General features: G+C 36.8%; 1 protein-coding gene across 4 annotated transcripts in view; it reads left to right on the forward strand.

Annotated features, from left to right (window-relative positions):
- The window catches only part of MBTPS2 (membrane bound transcription factor peptidase, site 2), a 40,299-nt gene extending 26,672 nt beyond the window's left edge, over positions 1-13,627 (forward strand). For 2 of the 4 annotated variants that reach the window (XR_003234820.2, XR_011998270.1), the window contains 5 exons: positions 6,783-6,877; positions 7,240-7,435; positions 8,560-8,635; positions 10,725-11,322; positions 11,947-13,627. Coding sequence is in view for 2 of the 4 variants with exons in the window: in XM_025997453.2 (XP_025853238.1) it covers positions 6,783-6,877; positions 7,240-7,435; positions 8,560-8,635; positions 10,725-10,947 (590 nt within the window). In the remaining 2 variants the exon portion in view is untranslated. Of the gene's footprint in view, positions 1-6,782; positions 6,878-7,239; positions 7,436-8,559; positions 8,636-10,724 lie in introns of all 4 variants that reach the window. The other 2 variants (XM_025997453.2, XM_025997454.2) reach the window with 1 other exon arrangement.
- The last annotated feature ends 10,092 nt before the right edge of the window (positions 13,628-23,719 follow it).

Raw genomic sequence — 23,719 nt, forward strand, 5'->3', positions numbered from 1 at the left:
ATTTAAGAAACAGTCATTTGTTTTGTCAAATTGCCCATATTCTGGATTTATCTGGCTCTGTGTTATCCTTATGATGTCGTTAACATGTTCAGCTCTCCCCCCATATTTCCTATAAATGGTCATTAGGTTTAGAGTCTTGCTTAAATTCAGGATACATTTTTTGAGGGGGTGAAAATACTTCCTAGTTCTCATTACTTCCTATTGCATCATGTCAGGACACACACAGTGTTACATCCTGTGGTAATGTTAACATTGTTCAGTGGGCTAACCTGACTCTTTAAGGTTGAAATATTTATAAATTTTTCCTGTTCTCAAGAACCACTTACCATCTTCCCAAACATTTCAGATGACAGAAGGTTGGTATATGACCTATAATGCATTCTTTTCTGAGAAAAATAATCTGGTATTTCATACTTCTTAAGTCCTGTATCATTTTCCTCCAGTTTCTCTAAATTTGGTATAATCTCTGTTGAATTACAAAAGCCAAATTGACACAGTAATCAAAGTTCTTTCTAGTAGAATTGTTTTATTTAGGATATCTGCATTTCAAATACTCAAGGTTTTGTCCTTTTCCTGTCATACAGAATGGAAATGAAAATTTTCCTGAAAAACTATGAAACTCTTTCCTTACTATCTTTTTGAGTATTTCACCATTATGGGTCATATACTGTATCTTTGGAGGTATTTATGTAAAAATGTAAAGCAGATATTATTCTTTCCACACTAATAAAAAAAAGAGTCCCAAAATAATTCTTCAATATCTATTTCATCTCCTTAGGAGTGACTGTATTAGGATACCTGTTGATTTTTTTTAATTAATTTTTATTGGTGTTCAATTTACCAACATACAGAAAAACACCCAGTGCTCATCCCGTCAAGTGTCCGCCTCAGTGCCTGTCACCCATTCCCCTTCACCCCCCGCCCTCCTCCCCATCCACCACCCCTAGTTCGTTTCCCAGAGTTAGGAGTCTTTATGTTCTGTCTCCCTTCCTGATATTTCCCAACATTTCTTTTCCCTTCCTTTATATTCCCTTTCACTATTTTTTATATTTCCCAAATGAATGAGAACATACACTGTCCTTCTCTGATTGACTTATTTCACTCAGCATAATACCCTCCAGTTCCATCCACGTTGAAGCAAATGGTGGGATACCTGTTGATTTTACATGATGACTGTGTCTGATAAACCTGTACCTTTATTTAAAATAGAGTGCATATATTTAGCTACCTTACATGAATCTTAAAGACTATAAATGTAACTTAAAATAAATACCAGATTAATTTTAATGGCAGACTTGACAACTGGGGCTGTGGACATTTTTAAGAAAGCTGTGAATTATTAGCATTTTACATGTATCTTGGCACATTTTTTTATCTTTCATTATAAACGGAGGGGAAAGATATAGCTAACTATGGTAATACAAAGTGGCCAATAATCCAAAAGTGATTTGTGTTCATTTTGGAGTGGAATTTAGTATACATAATTAAAATTCTAGGAATTTACACCACTGCAAAATAATAAAGCCACCTTGGAAAGATCTGATACTGGAAGTGTAAATAAGCTGTCTTATCCAATCATTTCTAGCTGCTTACCTCTTGTGGGTATATTATTAAATTTTTAAGGTATAATTAAGTAGACTGTATGTTCTTAAAATATTAACAGATTTCCGTCAAATTAGAAAAATGTGGTTAATCTACCTTATGAAATTGTTTAGACCTTTTTCTTCTGTTAAACCTTTCCTTTTTTATTTTTAAACATTAACCTGCTAAACTGTGAATGTCACCAACAAAGCTAAGTTTGGTTAAATTCCACCTCTGCCCTTGGTACAGCAAGGCTCCTTAGGCTTGTCCCATACACTCCTTGCAGATTGAATGGCCTTTTCAGGAAGCCCCAAAAAGAATTCTGGTTGAGGACTTGGAGCCTTTTGCTCCTAGAATAGATCTCTGATCTCATTCTGGGTCAGAACAGAAAACAAAAACTTTTCCCCCATTCATATTCAAGTCTCTACTTTTAAGGTTGCTGGGTGTCCATATTGCCACTTTGTGATTTGAGTGGAACTGAAAGTTACAGAGAACTAGTCTGGCTCTTCATTTGGGACTATTTTCCTAACAAGTAGCTTGCATCCTCTTTCTGTAGTTTGAGGGAAACTCTTTATTTCATATATGCATAAAGCTAAATTTCTTCTTTCTTTCTTGAAAGCATTGTCTTGAGTAAGAAAGAGTGTACTCAACAAGTCCAGCATTTGAACTACATTTTCAGGAGCATGAGATTGAAAACTAAAAGCAACTGCTAAAAAAATTAAAAATTAAAAATAAAATAAAATAAAAGCAACTGCTCCCTAAAATAAAGCTTTGAGCTCAGACATCCCCCTTGAACAGCCTATATTCCTGTTCAAAGGAGGCAAAGGTATATCCCTGTAACTGCCTGACAGTGGGAATATTGTCCTGTCCTACATACCTTTAATTCAAGTGAGAAAAGACCCTTCCCCACCTAGTTTAAGATAATAAAAGGAAATTTTCAGGAATCCTTTCCATATATCTTGAGTACCCAGATTGTTTTCATGCCTAAATCTCTAGTGTTTGGAGAAAAGTATCTTTTTCCGTTGTGAACATCAAGTTATGATTCAGAGGTTTTTTTTTGCTATCCTAAATTGAAGAGGAAGTGTGTGTGTGTGTGTGTGTGTGTGTTTGTAATTTGTTAACTACTGGTTACTAGGTGAGGCTGATATAAATTCTACCATAGAACTAAGAATAAATAACTTGGCTTGCTTCCCTGTGTTGGAGCTTTAACTACATTTATATATTTAATAAGCTAGAGTAAGAAAATTGTTCAGTTCATTTTAGTAATATAGAAACTAGAGGGAACTATGAGTTATAGATTGAAAAACTCTCTTCTTTCCAGCCTTATTCTAAAATTAATCTCTGGTGGGGCACCTGGCTGGCTCAGTTGGTAGAGCATGTGACTCTTTTTTTTTTTCTAAGATTTTATTTATGTGGCAGAGAGCAAGGGAGAGAGCACAAGCAGGGGCAGAGGGAAAAGCAGACTCCCCACTGAGTGGGGAGCCCAACATGGGACTCCATCCGAGGACCCTGGGACCATGACCCAAGGCGAAGGCAGATGCTTAACTGGCTGAGCCACCCAAGCGTCCTGGAGCATGCAACTCTTTATCTCAGGGTTGTTAAGTTCCCCACTTTAGGTGTAGAGATTACTTTAAAAATATATTTTTAATATAATAAAATCAACCTCTGATCTAGACTATCCTTTGGAGGCTAGACTATTTGTACAACTATCTTGGGGCCTATCTTAGGGTACATTTAGAATATGCAGGTTGTCCCTATCGTAGAATTATGAAACTCATCTGTTCTTGAATTATCTAATTGTCTCCCAGACTGAGGAGATTTAAGGGACAATCCTAATCTTCCAGTGTTAAATTCTACCTATGAATGCCTCCAGGGCGTCTAGTTCTAAAGAGTGCTTGTTCTAAAGTAGAATTGGATTGGATTCTCATGTTTAATAAAAGTATGTACACTAATGTGAAAATTGTCTGTGGCATCCCCATATTAGAGTTTTAAGAATTGAGTTACAGAAATTGGTACAGGAACTTTTCCTTAAATGTGACCCAATAGAAAAGATTCTAAAATAAAAATCTTTAAACCTACAACGTTTTTTAACTGATAGAGAAATAACAAATTTACTTCTCAAATTGCAACAAAATATTTAACTTTATTGGAAAATTCTGTTTGTTGGGAGGTTTTAAACTTGTCAGGATGGCTACAGCCATGGATTTATGTTTTGGTTAGAGTAATCACCATAGGAAGAAGGCATAACGTAGAGGTTGCAAATAGGTGGTACCCCAGAGGCCAAATCCAACCTCAGCAGATATGTTTGGTTTGGCTTGTGTGGTATTTTTTTTAAATATTAATTAGATGCCAATATCTAAAATTCAAGAGGTTTCACATGAAAGTTCAGATTTCAGGGGGTTTTTTGGAATAAAATGGATGATCTATGTAATCAGGGCCCCAAGTATAGTAGCCTGGCTGCTAACCCTGTAAAGCTGGATATATATTTTCTAATTTATCACAGTCCCACCACTTCCTATTTTTGCCACAAACTCTATCCACTTCATTTATTTGCTGTCTAGTTGGCTCCTTTAAGCATTTGTGTTACCAGATATGCTGTATCAAAAGTGATATCAAATTCTTGACTTTCAATTCTGTATTGTATACATTTCTCCAAGAAAAGTTAATGATCAAGCATCAGATATAAATTTTCTAAATAATTACTAATACAAAGGCAAATGGCATAGAATTTGTGTATTCAGTGTATATTGAGTTATGCACCTATGTAAGATTGAGAAACTTTTCTCAAGGAGCTCAGTCAAAGATTACAGGCCATATGATGGGGATTAAGGTGGCACTTGTGATGAGCACCAGGTGATGTATGGAGGTGTGGAATTACTATATTATTCACATGGAACTAATATTACACTGTATGTTAACTAATTGGAATTTAAATAAAAACCTAAAAAAAAAGCAGACCATTATTACAGTACAAAGTTAATTGTAGATAATGACAAGAATTTGTGGGAGTTATGGGAGTTGGTGGTAATCACTCTTGCCTGAGAAGATGAGGGCAAGTTTTATAGCAGCAACCCTTGAGTTGGGCCTTCAACAGTGAGTTTAATTTCAGGAGGCCAAGATAGAAATGAACCTTGGTACTATAGACTAGAAAGCAGTCAGGGAACTACTAGTAATATGGTTCAGCAAGATAATATTATGAGATAAGGTAATAAAAAAGCTGAAGTCTCTCTCTTTTAGTCTGTGGAATTTAGACATCATTTGGGAGCAGTGCAGTCTTTGGAACTTTTGAATTAGATTAGAGGAGTTCCATTCTCATAGTTCTACATTGGAAGGTTAATCTACATTGGAAGCATTCAGTATATAGGAAAGGCTTGCATATGCTACCCAGATGGTGAGCAAACAAGACTTACTTGGGTTCTTCAAATGGGTCAGATGAGAAGGAGATAGAATATACCCTCAAATGGGAATATATATAGGGAGGAAAATAATGAGGTAAAAATTGGCAGGACTTGGCAGCTGATCAGAGAGAGCACTGAAACTGTAGCCTGGATTGGTAAAAAATAAAAAAGTCCTAAACAGCCTTTTACCTTGTACTTTACCATTAGGGCTGATGAATGATTACAGGCACAGGTTTGTCTGTGCCATTAGATAGTCACAGTTTGCTTTCATATTTCAAAGACCACTCATCATCCAAAATTTAAATACCTATTAAGTTACACTGAGAAGACAAAACTACCTACGCAGCCAAGCAATGCACAGGAAAAACTGATTTATTAGCTAGTTTATTTCACCTCTGTTTTGTTCTTCATTTTATGTTGGTCAAGGAGAAATAGTGGCAGTCTAACCAATGCAAGATGTCTTCCTCAAATAACCTAGTTTTGGGAGTTTTTCCCTTTTTTTTAAGTAGGCTCCACGCTGGGCATGGAGCCTAATGCAGGGCTTAAACTCAATCCTGAGATCACAACCTGAGCTAAGGTCAAGAGTTGGACACTTAATGAACTAAGCCAACCAGGCACCCCTCAAATAACCTAGTTTAAAATAAGCTGTTTTGAGTTTCCTGGCTGGCTCAGTCAGTAGAGCATCTGACTCTTGATCTCGGGGTTTGGAGTTCAAGCTCCACATTGGGTGCAGAGATCACTTAAATAGATAAAATTAAAAAAAAAAAAAACCTGTTTAAAAACAACCAATGGCAAACATACAAAATGCTTATAAAATCACATTGCATATCAACTAACATTTTCACACCAGTGCTCCTAAAGACACTCCTATAATAGAGAAGCTTTTTGTGGTACTAGAAAATATACCTTTTTTAAATTATTTTCTTGATAGTTCTGTAGTAACTTTGCTGTCTTCCTCAGCACATCTAAGTATAGTAGTGTAAATATAAGGTTCTAAGTTTAATTGGTCCCTGCTACACATCAATTTATACTTTACAAATCTGATTTGCTGAATACAGGAAACCTTCCAAAATAAATACATGGAAATAGTTTTTTATCTCGCCTGTATCAGTGACTTAGTTTTTCGATCCTGCCCCAGATACAAGTGAGGCAGTCTACCAAAGAACTTTTAAAAATAAATGTATAATGGGAGTAAACAGTTGCCGTGTTTCCATGGTCTTCCAAAAATGGTAACTGAATTACTGGTATGCAGGAAAATATTGCACATCTCTGGGGTCATATTGGACTGTCCCGATTTTATGAGGAAAGCCCCAAAGTAAGCATGGAGGTAAGATAGATATTTGATAGAACAGGGATGTCTTTAGGGATGAGAGTCTCTTGGCATCCTCTTATCCACTCTGCTAATACTACAGCACAGGAACTCAATAGTAATACTGGATCAGTAGCATTATGGCAGCTAAGAGTGGCTCATTAAATATTTGTGCTTGACCAGCTGGAGTTAATGCAAAACCTACTGAGACCCTAGAACTTCAGTTTTATCAGTCGGTAAGTTTATATGAAGATAGGTAACCTAGGGTGGTAAGTGCTGCTTCTTGATTCCAAACTGGACACCTCTCTTTTTGTAATATATCCTTTTTTGTAGCATAAAATCACAGCATCAAGTAGCCTGTCAAACTGAACTCTGAATCATACAATTGTTTCCAAATTCATATGCATTTTACTTACTCTTTTTTGTCTTGAAAGCAAAATGTTTATTACAAATTGCTTTTATATAACAGATTCTAATAAATTATTTCTCTTTAGCGTACAAACGGCTAGATGGTTCGACTGAATGCTGTAACAATCACAGCCTCACAGATGTGTGCTTTTCCTACAGAAATAACTTTAATAAGCGTTTGGTGAGTTGTCCCTGAAGAAGTCTTGCTTGTCTGATATAATTTTTACAAAATAATTATATAGAACTAAAATGGAATCTATGAAAACTTTTCCATTTTGCTTTGTGTCATTTTATTAAAATTTCTACATTTCACTTGTCACATTTCATCTGAGACTCTAACAGTTTATAGGTATAATATCTTATTTGGCCAAAGTGGAATACTTGAATCTAATTCATAGTAGGTGAGCATAAATGGCATTTCTTCTATGTGAACTTTGTTCCTTATATACTCTGTGACATAAAAGATATTAAAAAGCTACAACTTTCTGGTTTTCTTGCTAGTGAGTTATTTTTAGTATTGACTACTTAATATTTTATTCATAGCACACATGCCTACCTGCCCGGAAAGCAGTTGAAGCCACACAAGTTTGTAGAACCAATAAAGATTGTAAAAAAAGTTCAAGTTCAAGTTTCTGTATAATACCTTCTTTGGAAACTCACACTCGCTTAATAAAAGTGAAACATCCACCTCAAATTGATATGTTGTATGTAGGCCATCCACTGCACCTTCACTACACAGGTGAGTATTTATTGTGGTCAACCCTCAGAAAATCATTAAGATGGCATATATTCTCCATGGTAGAAACTCAGTACAAATCCATGTGTTAATTTTATTTATTGTAAATATGGCCACTTCTCAAAGTCTTATTAACTTGTTCTTAAGTGTTATATGAAATTTACCATTGGGAATATAATCTGAATTTATGAAGCAAGATGGAACTGCATCCCATGTCTAAGTTCCTTTTTTTTTATAACAGTTGTATGGAAATATAATTTACATACCATATATTAGACCTTTTTAAAGTGTACAGTTGAGGACTTTTTAATATATTTGGAGTTGTACAACCATCACCACAATCTAGTTCTAGAATATTTTCCATCACCCCAAAAAGAAACCCCATATCCATTAGGAATCACTTCTCATTTCTCCCCAACCCTTGGCAACTAATCTACTTTCTCTTTCTATAAGTTTTCCTGTTCTGCACATTTCATGTAAGTAAAATATTTTGTGACGGACTTCTTTCACTTAGCATAATGCCCTTAAGGTTCATCCATGTTGTGTAGCATGTGTCAGTATGTCCTTCCTTTTTATGGCCAAATATTCTATTGTATGCACATATCACATTCTCTTTATTCATTCATCAGTTGATCAACATGTAGGTTTTATGGTACTCTTTAAAAGGCTCTCATTGGTTCATAGTCATATCCTGAGATACAACCTGGGTCATTCTTATTTATTAATAGAGTAAATGTGACTTTAGGGTTATACCTCTTTGAGGGATAAGGACTCTTGATAAATTCTGGCATAGTTTTTAAGTTAGTCCCTGTATTTGGTAGTCATACTTGGCATATAGTCAGTTTTAACTTATTCTCACCTCCAAATATAAGTACACACTGGGACCTGAATTTCTGTAGTCCACTGTATTTATTAGGTATTCTAGAATAATTGATGGTTTTTATATGTGGAGCATATAGGCTGCCTACATATGTTTGGGAAGGGCTTTCTCAACCAATTTAATAGGCTAGCCCAATTTTTGACTGTATGGAAAAATTTATAAACTGTTGCTTAGCTGTATAAACAATATTCATTATTCCTTGTTTTTTTTTTTTGTTTTTTTTCTTGTTGTTTTGTTTTGTTTTTAGTGAGCATCACCAGCTTTATCCCACGTTTCAACTTTCTAAGCATAGATCTGCCTGTCGTTGTGGAGACATTTGTCAAGTATCCTTTCTGGTATGAAGAATGTTTTTAAAAGGTGTTATCTGGAAGATGATCAGGCTTACCTTGAATAGGACCTGCATAGACCTTAGAAGTATTGATTGATTGCTAACAAATACAAAAGAGACTTTATTTTTTTAAGATTTTATTTTTATTTTTATTTTTTTAAAGATTTTATTTATTTATGATAGACATAGAGAGAGAGGCAGAGACACAGGCAGAGGGAGAAGCAGGCTCCATGCCGGGAGCCCGATGTGGGACTGGATCCCCGGTCTCCAGGATCACGCCCTGGGCTGAAAGTGGGGCTAAACCGCTGAGTCACCCAGGCTGCCCCAAAGGAGACTTTAACGATGAAAAAGATCAGATTTTAGGAATGAAGTTACAAGGCGAGAGATCTATCAGGGAAGAAGAAAAGTTAAGATATGGAAGGGAGGAAACCCAGACCATAAATTGGGAGTTGAATTTGCGGATCTGAGACCTTTTAGTAAGTTTATAAAGAATGAAAGCTTCAGTTACTACCGAGGTGCTGAATTCTGCCTTCTGAGCCTGTCCGCTCTGACTCCATGGAGGAATGAGTAAATAGTTTCCGCTATTAAAATAGAAATTCAGAGGACAAAATCTTGGGTTCCTTAGCATATTAAGTTTGAATATAAAACTTGATTTTTTAGAATTCATCATTTTTTAAAAAGATTTTATTTATTTATTCATGAGAGACACAGGGAGAGGGAGAAGCAGGCTCCACACAGGGAGCCGGATGCGGGACTCGATCCCAGGACTCCAGGATCATGCCCCTGGGTGAAGGTAGCGCTAAACCGCTGAGCCACCCAGGCTGCCCTAAAATTCACCATTATGAAGAATTTGAACAAACTGAACAGTTTACAAGGGTTCTTTATTTTTGTCACTTTTTTTCTTTTTTACTTTCTAGATTTTAAATTACTAAGTTTGGTTCTTTTTTTAATTGCAGTATAGTTAATTTTACAGTGTTACATCGGTTTCAGGTGCACAATACATATTTTTGATACTTTTAATCATTTTCATTTCCTTCCTCAAAAATTTGCAAAAAATGAAAGAGAAAACAAATGAGCAGTTACTGAAAAATATGTACAATCAAGATTGTACCATGTAGAGCAGCCTGGGTGGCTCAGCAGTTTAGCGCTGCCTTCAGCCCAGGATGTGATCCTGGAGACCTGGGATCGAGTCCCATGTTGAGCTTCCTGCGTGGAGCCTGCTTCTCCCTCTGCCTGTGTCTCTGCCTCTCTCTCTCTCTCTCTTTCTCTGTGTGTGTCTCTCATGAATAAATAAATAAAATCTTAAAAAAAGATGGTACCATGTAGATTGCAACTTTGTCTCAGATTTGTGATATACATAAGCTTATAGATGATAAAATAGTTATGCTATAGTTATATTTATGCTATAGCCTTATAGATAATAGTAAAATAGTGTTGAAGGGGCCAAGATCTTTGTTTCCTAAGTTAATACTTTGTAAGGATCAAAAAGTAATTTTCCCTTATTTCTAATTGCTTCCACATTCCTTTCCCTCATTGTGTCATTAAAGGATTACAAAGACTCGGGCTTCCTCTGAGTTTGTTATAGATTGCTTTAGTTTACAAATGATTGGCCTTTATTTTTCTAGTCAAAGTTTTTGAGCTTTGAGATAATATAAACAATTTGTTTGAAATAGTAGAGATCTGGAGTGCCTGGGTGGCTCAGTCTTTTGAGCAGCCAGCTCTTGGTTTCGGCTAAGGTAATGGTCTCAGGGCCCTGGGATCAGCCCCCCATGGGGCTTCTTGCTCAGCAGGGAGTCTGCTTCAGGATTATCTCTCGCCCTCTGCCCCTACCCATGTTCACCCACACACTTGCTCTCTCTCTTTCTCTCTCTCTGTCTCTCTCAAATACATCTTTTAAAAAATAAATAAATAAACGCTAGAAATCTAAGAAGGAATATCCTATGCTAGTGGGCAGAAGTTTAAAGAAAAGAGGGAAGTCAACTGTAATCTCAAATGCAGTTCTAGTAAAATATCTTCTTTTGACTACTAGATAATGTGGTTTCCACTCAGACCTCACAATCAGCTCCTTAACTCATTTTAACCAGGTACCTGATCTCCCTCTCAGGAGCTCTGGCTATTGTCAATGCAGTGCCCTGTTTTGCTTTGGATGGTCAGTGGATTTTAAACTCTTTCCTAGATGCTACCCTTACCTCAGTGATTGGAGACAGTGATATCAAAGATCTGATAGGATTTTTCATCTTGCTTGGAGGCAGTGTACTCTTGGCTGCCAATGTGACCCTGGGACTCTGGATGGTTACGGCACGGTAATATTTGCACTCATCTGGCAGAATGATACTTTATATGAAATAGAAAGCGTTTCCTTACAATTATGTTTTAACCAACAACTTTAAGCTCCTCCTGTATCAGAATATCCGAACTCTGGGATGAGGGATAAAAAGAAGAAATGAAAGGCATGGTCCTGACTACATTCTACTTTTAAAGACTGAACTTAATAAACTTCGGATGCTTGCAGAACAATTTCTAAACAAGTGAAAATTCACATAAAAGCATTTTGTGTGACTCCTATCATATTGCGGTAGTGTAAAGGAGGACAAAATTGAGTAGAATTAATCAAGGAAAACTTTTTTAAAAAGCATCATTAATCCAGATTTGAAGAAGACCAGATTCTGGCCAAGAGGAAGGGTGAGCATTTTCTTGGCCTATATCTCTTATCCTTTGTCTTACTTTGAAAAGTATCTTAAGATTTATTGGTATATTATTTTGTACTCTGACAACTGAGATCTAATTACAATTAATAAAATTCTATGAAAGAATCTGCTGACATGAAAGGGAAAATCTTTGTCAAATGATACCAAATAAGTGAACCAAGTAGGAAGTAGGGCATACAGTGACCCATGCTTTGCCCCACAAGAATTGCCTCTTTGATAAGGTGTCTCTGTAGTCTCATATGGCAGCACTAGCCAGCCTTGACATTCAGAGTGAGCTGCAAAAAGTATCTTCCACTTGCAGCACGTGAGCTGACAAAGTTAAAGTTGAATGTCGGAACTGAGCCTGGTCTTCTAACAGATCATGAGACAGATCTGCTGCAGTCCTGGGTCTCATTCTATACAAAGCTTTGAAGCTCAAAACTTTTCCAGGGTAGACATTTTCTCTTGTGCTGCTGGGGTTATCTGGGGCCTAAGTCCTGGGTTCCTATCTTCAAGGAGCTTAGGCTCTTAACCATAGTCTGTCCTCACCAGCAGCTTCCATGTTTCTCTGTGTTGGGTAATTAAACACTCAGTCCTTGCTTTCCATCTTTCTCCTAAGCTACCTCGATGGGTCCACAGAAGACTTGGTAGTACAGTGAGAATGGCTGCATGTGAGTACAGATGTGAATTTGCCAGAGCCTGGGAACTGACTCTTAAACCCAAAAGAGCCCTAACTAATTCCAGGCCTTTTGGACTGGAGATACAGCCCTGGAAGATCCAGGAAGTCAACAGGCCACTGTGAAATTATTGGTCTTCCAAGCGTCTAAGCATGCTATTTTTGATGAAGAATATGTGCTTCCCTCATAAACTCAACATTAACAGCCATGTACCCAACTTTTTCACTAAGTGAGTCATTCCATGGAGTTCACCTTTTTCTGATTGTTGAGCTGCTTTTCAGGCACTAAAAGTTTTTAATCATTTTAAACAAATTCTTTATAGACTGTATTGCAAGTTTGCCTGCCTTCTTAAATAGAAATTATTTCTTGAATATAATGTTGATATTTTATTAATGAGTTGAGGTCATCATTACCACTACTAAAACTGTACAAGTTATTTATTTATCCCAGAAAAAAGGTGGCTGTCGTATTCTTAGGTAGATAGTCATTCAAGATCAAATTCTATTAGCAGAGAGCCCAGATCAGCTTAGGTAGTAGAGCTTAGGGAATGCCATGAAATACTTGCATAATTAATTTGATTACATGAACCAAGCAGTTTACTAGTGAACATGTTGTATATATGCAGGTCAATTTTTTAACAGAGAAAAAAATTTAAGAGAGAAAATTCTAACCAATAACTTCCTTCTTTTTTCTGGGGGGGAACAACAACAACCACCAGACACCTCATTTTCTTGTAGCATATGAACATCTTGGTCTGTTGCTCCATAGGGTCAGGATTTAGGAACCACTCTTATTAGGATATTGAGCAGGTCATTCACATTTGTATAGAGATGGCCTCATTGTATAAGAAAGGAAATGTTATCTGTTGTCTCTTCAGCTTTATTGTGGGCACTTCTAGAGCAAGGGCCAAGCCATACTCATCTTTGCATCCATGGCACAGTGCATGAGACATCATAAATACTTAATAAATATGGTTGAATGGATGATGAATACTGTTATTTATGGATTAGAAAAGCATGTTTCTATTTAAGCTATCAATAGTATTATTGAATATTTACTATAAATATATGTTAACAAAAAATAACTTGAAAGGTCTTTGTGTCCCTGGTATATTATCATCTTTATGAAAATAATCCATTTGGGTTTCTGTAAAGCAATTAGAAAAAAGGAATTACTTTGAGAATTTGAAGATGTTCTTTCTGTGTTGACATGTTGTTCAACAGTACAACTTCATTTTTAGTGTTCCTACTCTACATTGTTTACATTTTCGAAGGTTTTTTAAATCACCTATAATGTGTAAAGAACATATATATTCTTTTCATCTCCGTTTGAAAAGACATGCAGTTAAACTTGACCTTTTGATAATTGCTCTTATAGGGTCATTGTCATCTATGCTAACAGCAAATTTTAAACAAGCACTTCATGGATACATGGCTCTTGGTCATCAGTTTGTACTATGGTATTTATTGAATGTCCACATACTAATTAATGGTGCACAGGTATTTTTTTCCTACAGATCCTTCGACTGTGCTGTAATTCATTCTTAGTATTTAACTTGAAGATACCATAGTTGCTGGCATTTGATGTTTAGCAATAAAAGAATAAATGTGTACCAGCACTCTATGTTTTATCATATCAGTGTGTTGTCTTTTTAAAAAAATGTATTATTTTCTATCAAAATTATTCCCTTCACATACATTACGATCTTTGTTGTTTTTAAATTCCTGTTTCTAAGAGCAACCTTCAGTTTTCAACCCAAGCAATCTGTATATGAAAGTTGTTGCAGGCCACAGAAAGAAGTCTTTTTAAAATGAGATTCCTGTGCTCTCACTACTGTTTCGGAAATGGCCTGTTTATGGATGAAGAAAGAGGACTATCACATTTCCTTTTAATAGTGTCTGACAGAAGTGTTCCCTGAGTCTGTTTCTTAGGAATTCATGGAAAAGTATTTCAATTATCACATTCAGTTCGTCTTGACCTTTTGCTCTAGCACTTACTCCCTTGTCCATAGAGCCAGCTTCAATCTCTCCCTCTCTCTCTCTCTCTCTCTCTCTCTCTCTCTCTCTCTCTCCCCCTCCCTCCCTCTCTCTCTTTCTGTCTCTACCCCCTCCACCACCACCCCCCCCACAGGCACATATTCTCTTTCTAGTTTACCTAAATGCCAGATAAAATAGGCTGGAAGTTTAGCCCAAATCCTAAGTGGCTAGCATCATTCCATTCCTTTTTGCCTCTGATCCCATTCTACTATAGTTAAGAGCCACAAGACTAGGTTACTGATTATCTAAACCACTTTTTTTAGCAGCTTGAGATATAATTAAATACCATAAAATTCACCTGTTTAATGTATACAGTTAACTGTAAACTATTTTTCTTTTAATGACTCTTCAAATGAAAGTATACATAGGCTTTAGTATAATCTAACCTTTTAAGCAAATGAACATGTGAAAGAAGACTGGGAGAAAAATGTTTTATTTATTTCACAACTTTTTAAAACTCTGAAGTGGTTTTCAGTGCTGGAATAGAGTTAAATAACAAATCTTTTTTAAGGTAAGATTTAAGAGGAGTGCCTGGCTGGCTCAGTTGGTAGAGCATGTAACTCTTGATCTCAGGGCTGTGAGTTCAAGTCCCATGTTGGGTGTAGAGATTACTTAAAAATAAAATCTTTGGGCACCTGAGTGGCTCAGTCAGTTAAGCATCTGCCTTTGGGTCAGGTCATTATCTCGGGGTCCTGAGATCAAGCCCCACACCGGGCTCCCTGTTCTGCAGGGAGTCTGCTTCTCCCTCTCCCTTTGACCCTTCTCCCTGCTTGTGCTAGTGTTCTCTCTCTCCCTCCCTCCCTCCCTCCCTCTCTCTCTCTCTCTCTCTCTCTCTCTCTCTCTCTCAAATGAATGGATAGAATCTTTATAAATAACGTAAAAAATAAAATCTTAAAAAAAAATGGTAAAGCATGTGAGGGCACCTGGGTGGCTCAGTCGGTGAAGCATCCTACTCTTGATTTCAACTAAGGTCATGACCTCAAGGTTGTGAGATTGAGCCCTGTGTCAAGCTCTGCAGTGGGTGTGGAGCTTACTAAGATTCTCTTTCCCTCTCCATCTCCCTCTCCCTGTTCCCCCACCCCCAAAAAAAGATAAAGCAGGTGGATATATTTTCTTTGAGACAATATGCCTTTCTGATCAGTGTATTTGCAAGCTACTCTTGCTGTTTTGGCCATGCTATTTGAATAATCCATTGTATATTTTATCAGACCATGGTAAATGAATTCATTGAAAGGAAAGCCTCTCTTTCAAAACCTAATGCCACAATAGATTATACTCAAGATGGAGGTAGGAAAAAAATGGCTAAAGGAAGTTGCAATTCTAAATTACCAAGCAGGTTATATTGTCTAGCTTAATTTCCCAATGAAGAAAGACAAACACATCCTGATATCTTAGTTTTATTTAGCTAAAGACTGATAAATATTCAATAATTGTCCCTTCTTATTAACTGACCATTTCTCAAATTTTTCTTTTGATGTGTTCCTGACACTTTAGGGGAGGGAAAAACCCAGAAAGATCTAAGAATAGAGCCCTGTAATTGGCTGTCCATCCTACAAAATTGAAATTTGCTTTACCTTAGATTTATATAAATTTTGCACTCAATCAAGTATCAGAAAGCCAGTTCCCTTAAATATGAAACTCTAAACTGTAAAAGAATTAGATGCTAAGAATATTAATATTTTTTTCATGTCTAAAACACATTGGTAGAAAGTTTATAACAGCTGGTCTGTAGACTAGTTGACAGTCTAGATGGTGTTTTTGTCTATTTCTAGTGAAATGAGAAAAATATATTGTATCTAATTACAAAATAAGGAAAACGTGTTTGTGTTGTTTAAGGTGCCTGCTGCCCCTTATCAAGGAGCTCTCCTTTATTTGGATTATGGAAACACATACTTAAATTCACTTAGCACTTCTAGATTTCTCTACAGAATGTCTCTCTGTAATTGACACTCCTCAGCAAGGCATGAGGGTTCCATGTTTCCCATGCCCTTTCCTCCACCTGAATTGTCTTTCATGTTCTCACAAATGTGTTGGTTGCAAAATGGCATTTCTTTTTAATTTGCATTTCTCAGATTAATAAGGTTGTGCATCCATATACTTGTTTAGCCATTTAGATTTTTCATTTTGCCAATTGCTTATTGACATCTTTTGCCTATTGTCCATTGAGTTTACTAAATTTTTCTTATTGAGCCATAAGAATTTTTTTGTGTATTCTAGATTGAGTCAACAAACTGCAGCCTGCAAGCCAAATCCTGCTCAGCACCTATTTTTGTAAAAAAGGTTTTCTTAGAACACAGCCACATTCAAGGGTGCCTGGGTGGCTCAGTCGGTTGAGCCTCTGACTCTTGACTTCAGCTCAGCTCGTCATCTTGGGACCTTGGGATCAAACCCCTCTTCTGGCTCTGCACTCAGTGGGGAGTCAGTCGGCTGGAGATTGTCTCTCCCTCTGCCCCTCCCCCTGCTCTCTCTCTCTCTCTCTGAAATAAATCAATATTTAAAAAAAAAACTACAGGGCAGCCCCGGTGGCTCAGCAGTTTAGTGCCACCTTCAGCCCGGGGCGTGATCCTGGAGACCCGGGATCGAGTCCCACGTCACGCTCCCTGCATGGAGCCTGCTTCTCCCTCTGCCTGTCTCTCTCTCTTTCTCTCTAATAAATAAATAAAATCTTAAAACTACAGCCACATTCATTCATTCATATATTATGTATGGCTGCTTTCATGCTACAAAAGCAGAGTTGAAGAGTTGAGCAGTTGCAACAAAGACCATATGACCCACAAAGCCTAAAATATTTACTATTTAACTGTTTACAGAACAGCCCATGCTCTAGACATCAATGTCTTGTCCATTTTAGATATTGCAAAGAATTTTTCCAGTCTGTGACCCATCTATAAATTTTATGTATGAGGTTTTGTTGTTGAACAAGTACCTTTGGTTTGATATAGTCAAATCCATTAATGTTTTGATTGTTTCATGAATCATTTTGATTCATTCACTGAAAAAAATGCTGTTCTGTTCCAAAGTCACAATAACAATGTGTACTTTTTTCTATTTTGCTTTATTTTTTAAAAAAGATTTTATTTATGTATTTATTTATTTGACAGAAAAGGAGAGAGAGCACAAGCAGGGGGAGCAGCAGGCAGAGGGAGAAGGAGAGGCAGGCTCCCCACAGAGCAGGGAACCTGACATGGGACTCAATCCCAGGACCCTGAGATCATGACCTGAGCCAAAGAAAGATACTTAACTGACTGAGCCACCCAGGCACCTCTTCTATTTGTTTTAGAGTTATACTCTCACAGTGAGATCTTTGACTTCTAGACTATATGGTATGAGGTAGGAAATCCGAGTTTATTCTTCTATATAGCATGAACTATTTTAAAAATACAACAGTATTTTCCTTTTTAAGATTGTTAAAACAGTTTACATGAAGTTCTTAATATGGTACTTGCATGCTCAAAATATTACGTACTTAAATTACTTATTTTCACAATGCAGAATTATTTTTTTAAGATTTTATTTATTCATAGAGACAGAGAGAGAGAGAGAAGGAGAGACACAGGCAGAGGGAGAAGCAGGCTCCATGCAGGGAGCCTGAGGTGGGACTTGATCCTGGGAATCCAGGATCACACCCCGGGCTGCAGGTGGCGCCAAACCGCTGCGCCACTGGGGCTGCCCTACAATGCAGAATTACGACACAAATTTGCCCTGATAGTCCCCTCCACACTGGTGTCAGATCCTGCCTCCTTTTGATACGCCTTCTTGGCTTCCACTGCCTTCAGGCTCACTCTGGTTGTCCCGAATGTCTTCCAGACCTTGATCCTTTTAAATATTTCCTCCTCCAATTAAAAAGAACCAAAAATCATGATACTTAAGGTGTTGGCTAAAGATTTTGCCCACAAAATAACCTGTGTTTGTGGGTATGTCCATTGATAGTAACTTAGGCATTTAAATCTGATCTTACCCAAACATTTTAACTCAGAAGGAGGCCGTGTGACAAACCAACATGAGAGAGAATCTGAGGTAGAATGGACTTTGAGGACTACATCAGACAGTGGAAAGCTGCCTACTCTGTGCACAGTTTAGGGTATTATATTTTGAAATAAGCTATTGTTTTACATGCTCACTTTATTTTTGCATTAATTAGAAAAGAAGCTAAGCTTTCTTTTTTAATGTGTGTTCTTTTGTAGATTTTTTTTTTATCCACACCATTTGTCCATATTTCCCTGCAGTAATCATCACCTTACTACTTTTCATTACTCAGGACTCACGTTTGTTACAAGGGTTTGCAAATATATTTGACCATACCTTAGCTTCTCTTACAGGTCCCTTACTTTCATACTTTATTCCTAGCGTTTTCTTCTTCCCTATCAGTCACTTTGTTTCCATCCTTTAATGGCTTATAATTTTCTTTCTAGGTGTGTATCCCCAGAAACTTACAATGGAAATTAGTAGCACTTTGCAGTTTACAGAATGTTCACTTCTTCAGTACAGGGCACCCCCTTTTCTGTTATGGAAATACCTGGGAAAAATAAGTTGGTAATCAGGAGTTTGGAGAATATAGACTTGAACAGAAGAAGATAGATAATGTGATTTCTTTCACCTTTATAGAAAAACCGTTTTCTGTGGCGCCTGGGTGGCTCAGTTAGTTGAGCATCTGCTTTTGGCTCAGATCATGATCCTCAGGGTCCTGGGATCAAGTTGGGCTCCCTGCTCAGTGGAGAGCCTGCTTCTCCCTCTCCCTCTGCCTTTCGCTCCCCCTGCTTGTGCTCTCTCCCTCTGTCAAATAAATTAAATAAATAAATAAATAAATAAATAAATAAATAAATAAATAAAATATTTAAAAAAAAAACATTTTCTTACTAAAAAAATGCACATTTATTATAGAAAACATGTTAAATGAAAGTAAATTGTAATTTATTGAAAATTACTGAATTATTTCAGTAATTTTAATTGAATTGTAAATTGTAATTTATTGAAAATTACTGAATTATTGAAAATTGTAATTTATTGAAAAAACTAGGATTATATTATAGATTAACTGGCAAACTACTTTTTAAATTTGAGGTTTATAAAGCAATTTTCAATGTTATTAATACTCTAGTGTTATTTAAGTGAATATATAATATTTCAGCACTGACTATAGCATAAATTTTTTCTTTTCTTTTAATTTTCTTTAAGTAAGGTCTACACTCAATATCAGGCTTGAGCTCACAACGCTGAGATCAAGAGTCACATGCTCTACCAACTGAGCCAGGCAGGCACCCCTGAATATGGCATAATTAACCAACCTCTATTATTTACAATTTTGCAATGCTATAAACAAAGCTGTGAGGAATATACCTAAAACTAAATCTTTCTGCGTATCTATGATTATTTGGTTAATTCTAGAAACTCTTAAAAGAAAAATTCCTATCTTGAAATATGAACATTTTATATATATATATATATATATATATATATAGCCTTGTGATATATATATATATATATATATTTATATAGCCTTGTTGCAATTACATTTTTTTCTCTTATTTGGATATGCAAAATGGCATCTCATTTTAATTTGCATTTCTTTGATTAGAAAAAGGTTGAACATTTTTAAATGTATTTATTGGCCATTGTGTTCTCTTTTGTTTATCCCCATCCTTTGCCCATTTTTCATGGGAGTGATTATTGTCTTACTGCTTTTTATCATAAGCTCAGTTCTGCTATTTGATTTGTTACATGTGAATAAATTAAAACTTCATTTAAGTATAATGCTAATGCTTATTTTTATGTTTTTATATATCATGATCTGTCAAGCTTTGCCTTATTATTTTCCACCTTTGGTAAAATGTTTTCAAAGTCTTCTCAAGATTTTATAAATATTCACAAACATTTTATGATAATTTTATAATTTCATTTTTTCAAACATTAATTTATGTGCAACGTATTTTGATATTGGTGCAAAGTAGGAATATTACTTTGTGTTTTGTTATCCTCAACTAATTAACCCAGTCATCTCAAAGGAGATGGTTAATCTAAAGAGGTATTTCATACCAGCCAGAAAGAGGAATAAATTTATATCCTTTGGAAAGAATAGAAATAATAAGTGAAATTATCTCTCATTTGATAAGCCATTCTTATTTATTTAGGAGGCATATATTTATCATTTACTTTTTCAATTCAGTAATACAGTGAATTGAGAATATGTCTCATACTTTAATTGACAAGAGTCCTTAAATAATTTTTTCCCTAAGGTATTTTTTTAAGATTTTATTTATTTATTCATGAGAGACACAGAGAGGCAGAGATATAGGCAGAGGGAGAAGCAGGCTCCCTGTAGGGACCCCGATGTGGGACTCGATCCCAAGACCCCAGGACCATGCCCTGAGCCAAAGGAAGATGCTCAACCAGTGAGCCACCCAGGCGTCCCTAAGATATGTTTATTTTTATTGAAATAGTGTTTCTCATTCCTAGATTAGATTCCTAACCTATATTCCTAAACAATATAGATTAGCAATCTGGAGATTATCCTTAATATATTATATATCATTATCTAAAGGTACCATTTCTATTAACTTCTTAATTAAAATGTTTTTTTACTTCTTAGATTTTCAAGCTTTAATTCCTCTCTCTGTGGATTGTTTAATATTAGTCTTTAAAGGTTAGAAAAATCTATCTTTGGAATAGATGTCCTGATTTTAAAGTAAGTATTTTATCTTCATCTGTTTTAATTATATAATGATTTTAAGTTTGGAGCACTGCATTCTTGATTACTTGTTCAAAATATGCATTTTTAGTCATGATTTAAAATCATGAAAAGAGGTAGCTAGGATACTATGAATTTGTATTTTATTTCTTATAAAATTTGAAAACTGCTTTTTTCCCCATTTAAAATGTTTTTCTTCTGGGCAGCCCCGGTGGCTCAGCGGTTTAGCGCCGCCTTCAGCCCAGGGCATGATCCTGGATACCTAGGATCGAGTCCCATGTCGGGCTCCCTGCGTGGAGCCTGTTTCTCCCTCTGCCTGTGTGTCTGCCTCTCTCTCTGTGCATCTCTCTCGAATAAATAAATAAAATTTAAAAAAAAAAAAATAAAAAAAAAATAAAATGTTTTTCTTCTGAGATCATTGTAGTTGGTTTTTAAATTTGCCTAATTTTAGAATATGACTCTTGTGAATATGCTACTCCAGGAGATGGTTATTGGATTTAAAAGTTTCCATTTTTCTTGCTTTTCCCCATTCTGTAGTCACTAGAACTGATACAAATATTCTTTCATTCATTTAAGAAGTATTTATTGCATACTTACTGTATTCATGGCATTGTCCTGGGTTCTGGGGATACAGCAATAAATAAGACAATTTTCCTCTTTTGTATTTTGTAAGGAAAAATACCATTTATTTTTAAAATAATAAATATATGCTAAGCATTACTAAGTGTTATAAGAGATTGAGCCAAGAAGGTTGGCAGAGGCTAGGTCTTAGAAATAGGTTATGGACGTTAGCCTAATTGCAAATGGGAAGTCATTGAAAGTCTCAAGCAAGGGAGTGACATAATCAGATTTGCATTTTGGTGGATCACCTTGACTAAGGATAAAACATTGGAGGGAGGCAAGTCTGGAGGCAAAGAAATTGGTTAGGAGATTATTTCACTAATCTTGGCAAGAGATGGTAGTTATATAAAATAGGATGGGGACAGAAGAGGTTGAAAGAGAGAAGAGGACAAAGGAAAAGTAGGATCCATTGTGTTTGATGGTTTCATGTAGTTTAGATTCAAGAAGGAATCAAGAAGACTTCAGGTTTCTGGCTTGGACAATTGAATGGTAGCAGTGCCATTAACAGCTAGGGAACATCAGAAAAGGAGTAGTTCAGTTTTGTTTTGTTTTTTAAAAGATTTTATTCATTTATTCATGAGAGACACACAGAGAGGCAGAGACATAGGCAAAGGGAGAAGCTGGCTCCATGCAGGGAGCCCGATGTGAGACTCAATCCAAAGACAAAGGCTCAACCGCTGAGCCACCCAGGCATCCCAGCAGTTTAATTTGGAACTCTTGAGTTTGACTGCCTGGGAAAACTTCAAGTGGATTGTTGGATGTACAGGTCTGAAACTCTGTAGAAATTAGTTGGAGATACCATGTAGAAGCTGATGCACCCCAATATGTAATTAAACCCATGGGAGTGGATAGTCTGGAGAGAATGTAGAATAATGAAAAGGAAAGAGAAGGTGTCCTAGGATAGAGCACTCAGACTTTAGGAAATTAGGAAGAAAACCACAAGTGAGAGTTTGGTATTAGAAAAACAAAGGGAGGGACACCGGGGTGGCTCAGCAGTTGGGTGCCTGCCTTCAGCTCAGGGTGTGATCCCGGAGTCCCGGGATCAAGTTCCACATCGAGCTCCCTGCATGGAGCCTGCTTCTCCCTCTGCCTGTGTCTCTGCCCCCCTCTCTCTCTGTGTGTGTGTCTCTCATGAATAAATAAATAAATAAAAATTTTAAAAAAGGGAAGAGAATATATCAATATGTCAGTAATGTGAGATATTACTGAGAGAGGCTGCCAGATGTCCACAGGCTTTAGCAGTTCATAGGTGATCTTGAGAGAGCAGCCTCAGTGCAGCATGGAAAGCTGAGCCAGGTTGTAGTGGATGGAGAAGTGGGGGGTAGGGGTGCAGGGAGAGGCTACAAATGCAGAAAATGTGCCCAAGAAATTCCATTTTGGGGTGGGCGCCTGGGTGGTTCAGTCAGTTGGGCATCTGACCGTTGATTTGGGCTCAGGCTATGATCTTGGCATCATGGTATGGAGCCCTGGGCATGGCACCAAGTCTGCCTGAGATTCTCCCTCTCCCTCTGCCCCGCCCCTGCTCACACTTGCATTCTCTCTCTCTCTCTCTCTCTCTCTCTCTCTCTCTCTCTCTCTCTCTCTCTCTCTCAAATAAATAAAATCTTAAAAAGCAGTGTTCTATTTGGAAGGGGTGGGGAGAAATGGGACTTGATGTAGGCTGTAGAGGAAAGTGTCATTATTGTTGTTATTGTTTTAGCAATGGGAAAATCATGGGCATGTTTTTGGTGCTGACGGGGAGAACCCGAGTAAAAGAAAGTAGATCATCAAGGGAGGAGATGGGATCTAGAGTGCAAGTAGAGCAATAGTCTTTACCAAGAAAGATGCCTTCTCTAAGAGGAGGAAAAAGGAAAAATGGGTGCAAATACAGTTATCTTGATTCCAAAGTGTCTAGAAGAGTGCTTGACACAGAGTAGGCACTCTAGAAATCTCTGTTGAATAAGATGAAGTCCTCATATAACTGCAAGGAGCAGTTTAGCCAACCCCCCTTCTAGATAAGACATATTGCAGAGGCACTTGAAGAACAGGTGCAGAATTTCCTGATTTTGAGAATGTTCTTTGTTCTCAGGAAACACATGGCTGAAGTATAGAAGTTGAAAGGGTCCAGAATAAGACACTGTGGCATAAATTTTGAGCTGAAGGCATTTGAGTTACTAAAATGGTTTATCTGCCTAAAAGCAGAGCTTCGCAAAGGATCTCAACTGTCATAAATCTCCTACCCAGGAGCACCTCTAATCTTCTCAAGCAGGCATTGACACAAAACTATCATATCTCCCACCACTTCTTCTAGGGGCCCATTTATCTTTCCAAAAAGTCATTTGTTTTTTCATAAGTGCCCTCTCTCCCCTCCTTCTAAGAAGTCATTTACTCTCC

This window comes from Vulpes vulpes, chromosome X (genome assembly GCF_048418805.1).
Source record: "Vulpes vulpes isolate BD-2025 chromosome X, VulVul3, whole genome shotgun sequence".
NCBI classification, from domain to species: Eukaryota; Metazoa; Chordata; class Mammalia; order Carnivora; family Canidae; genus Vulpes; species Vulpes vulpes.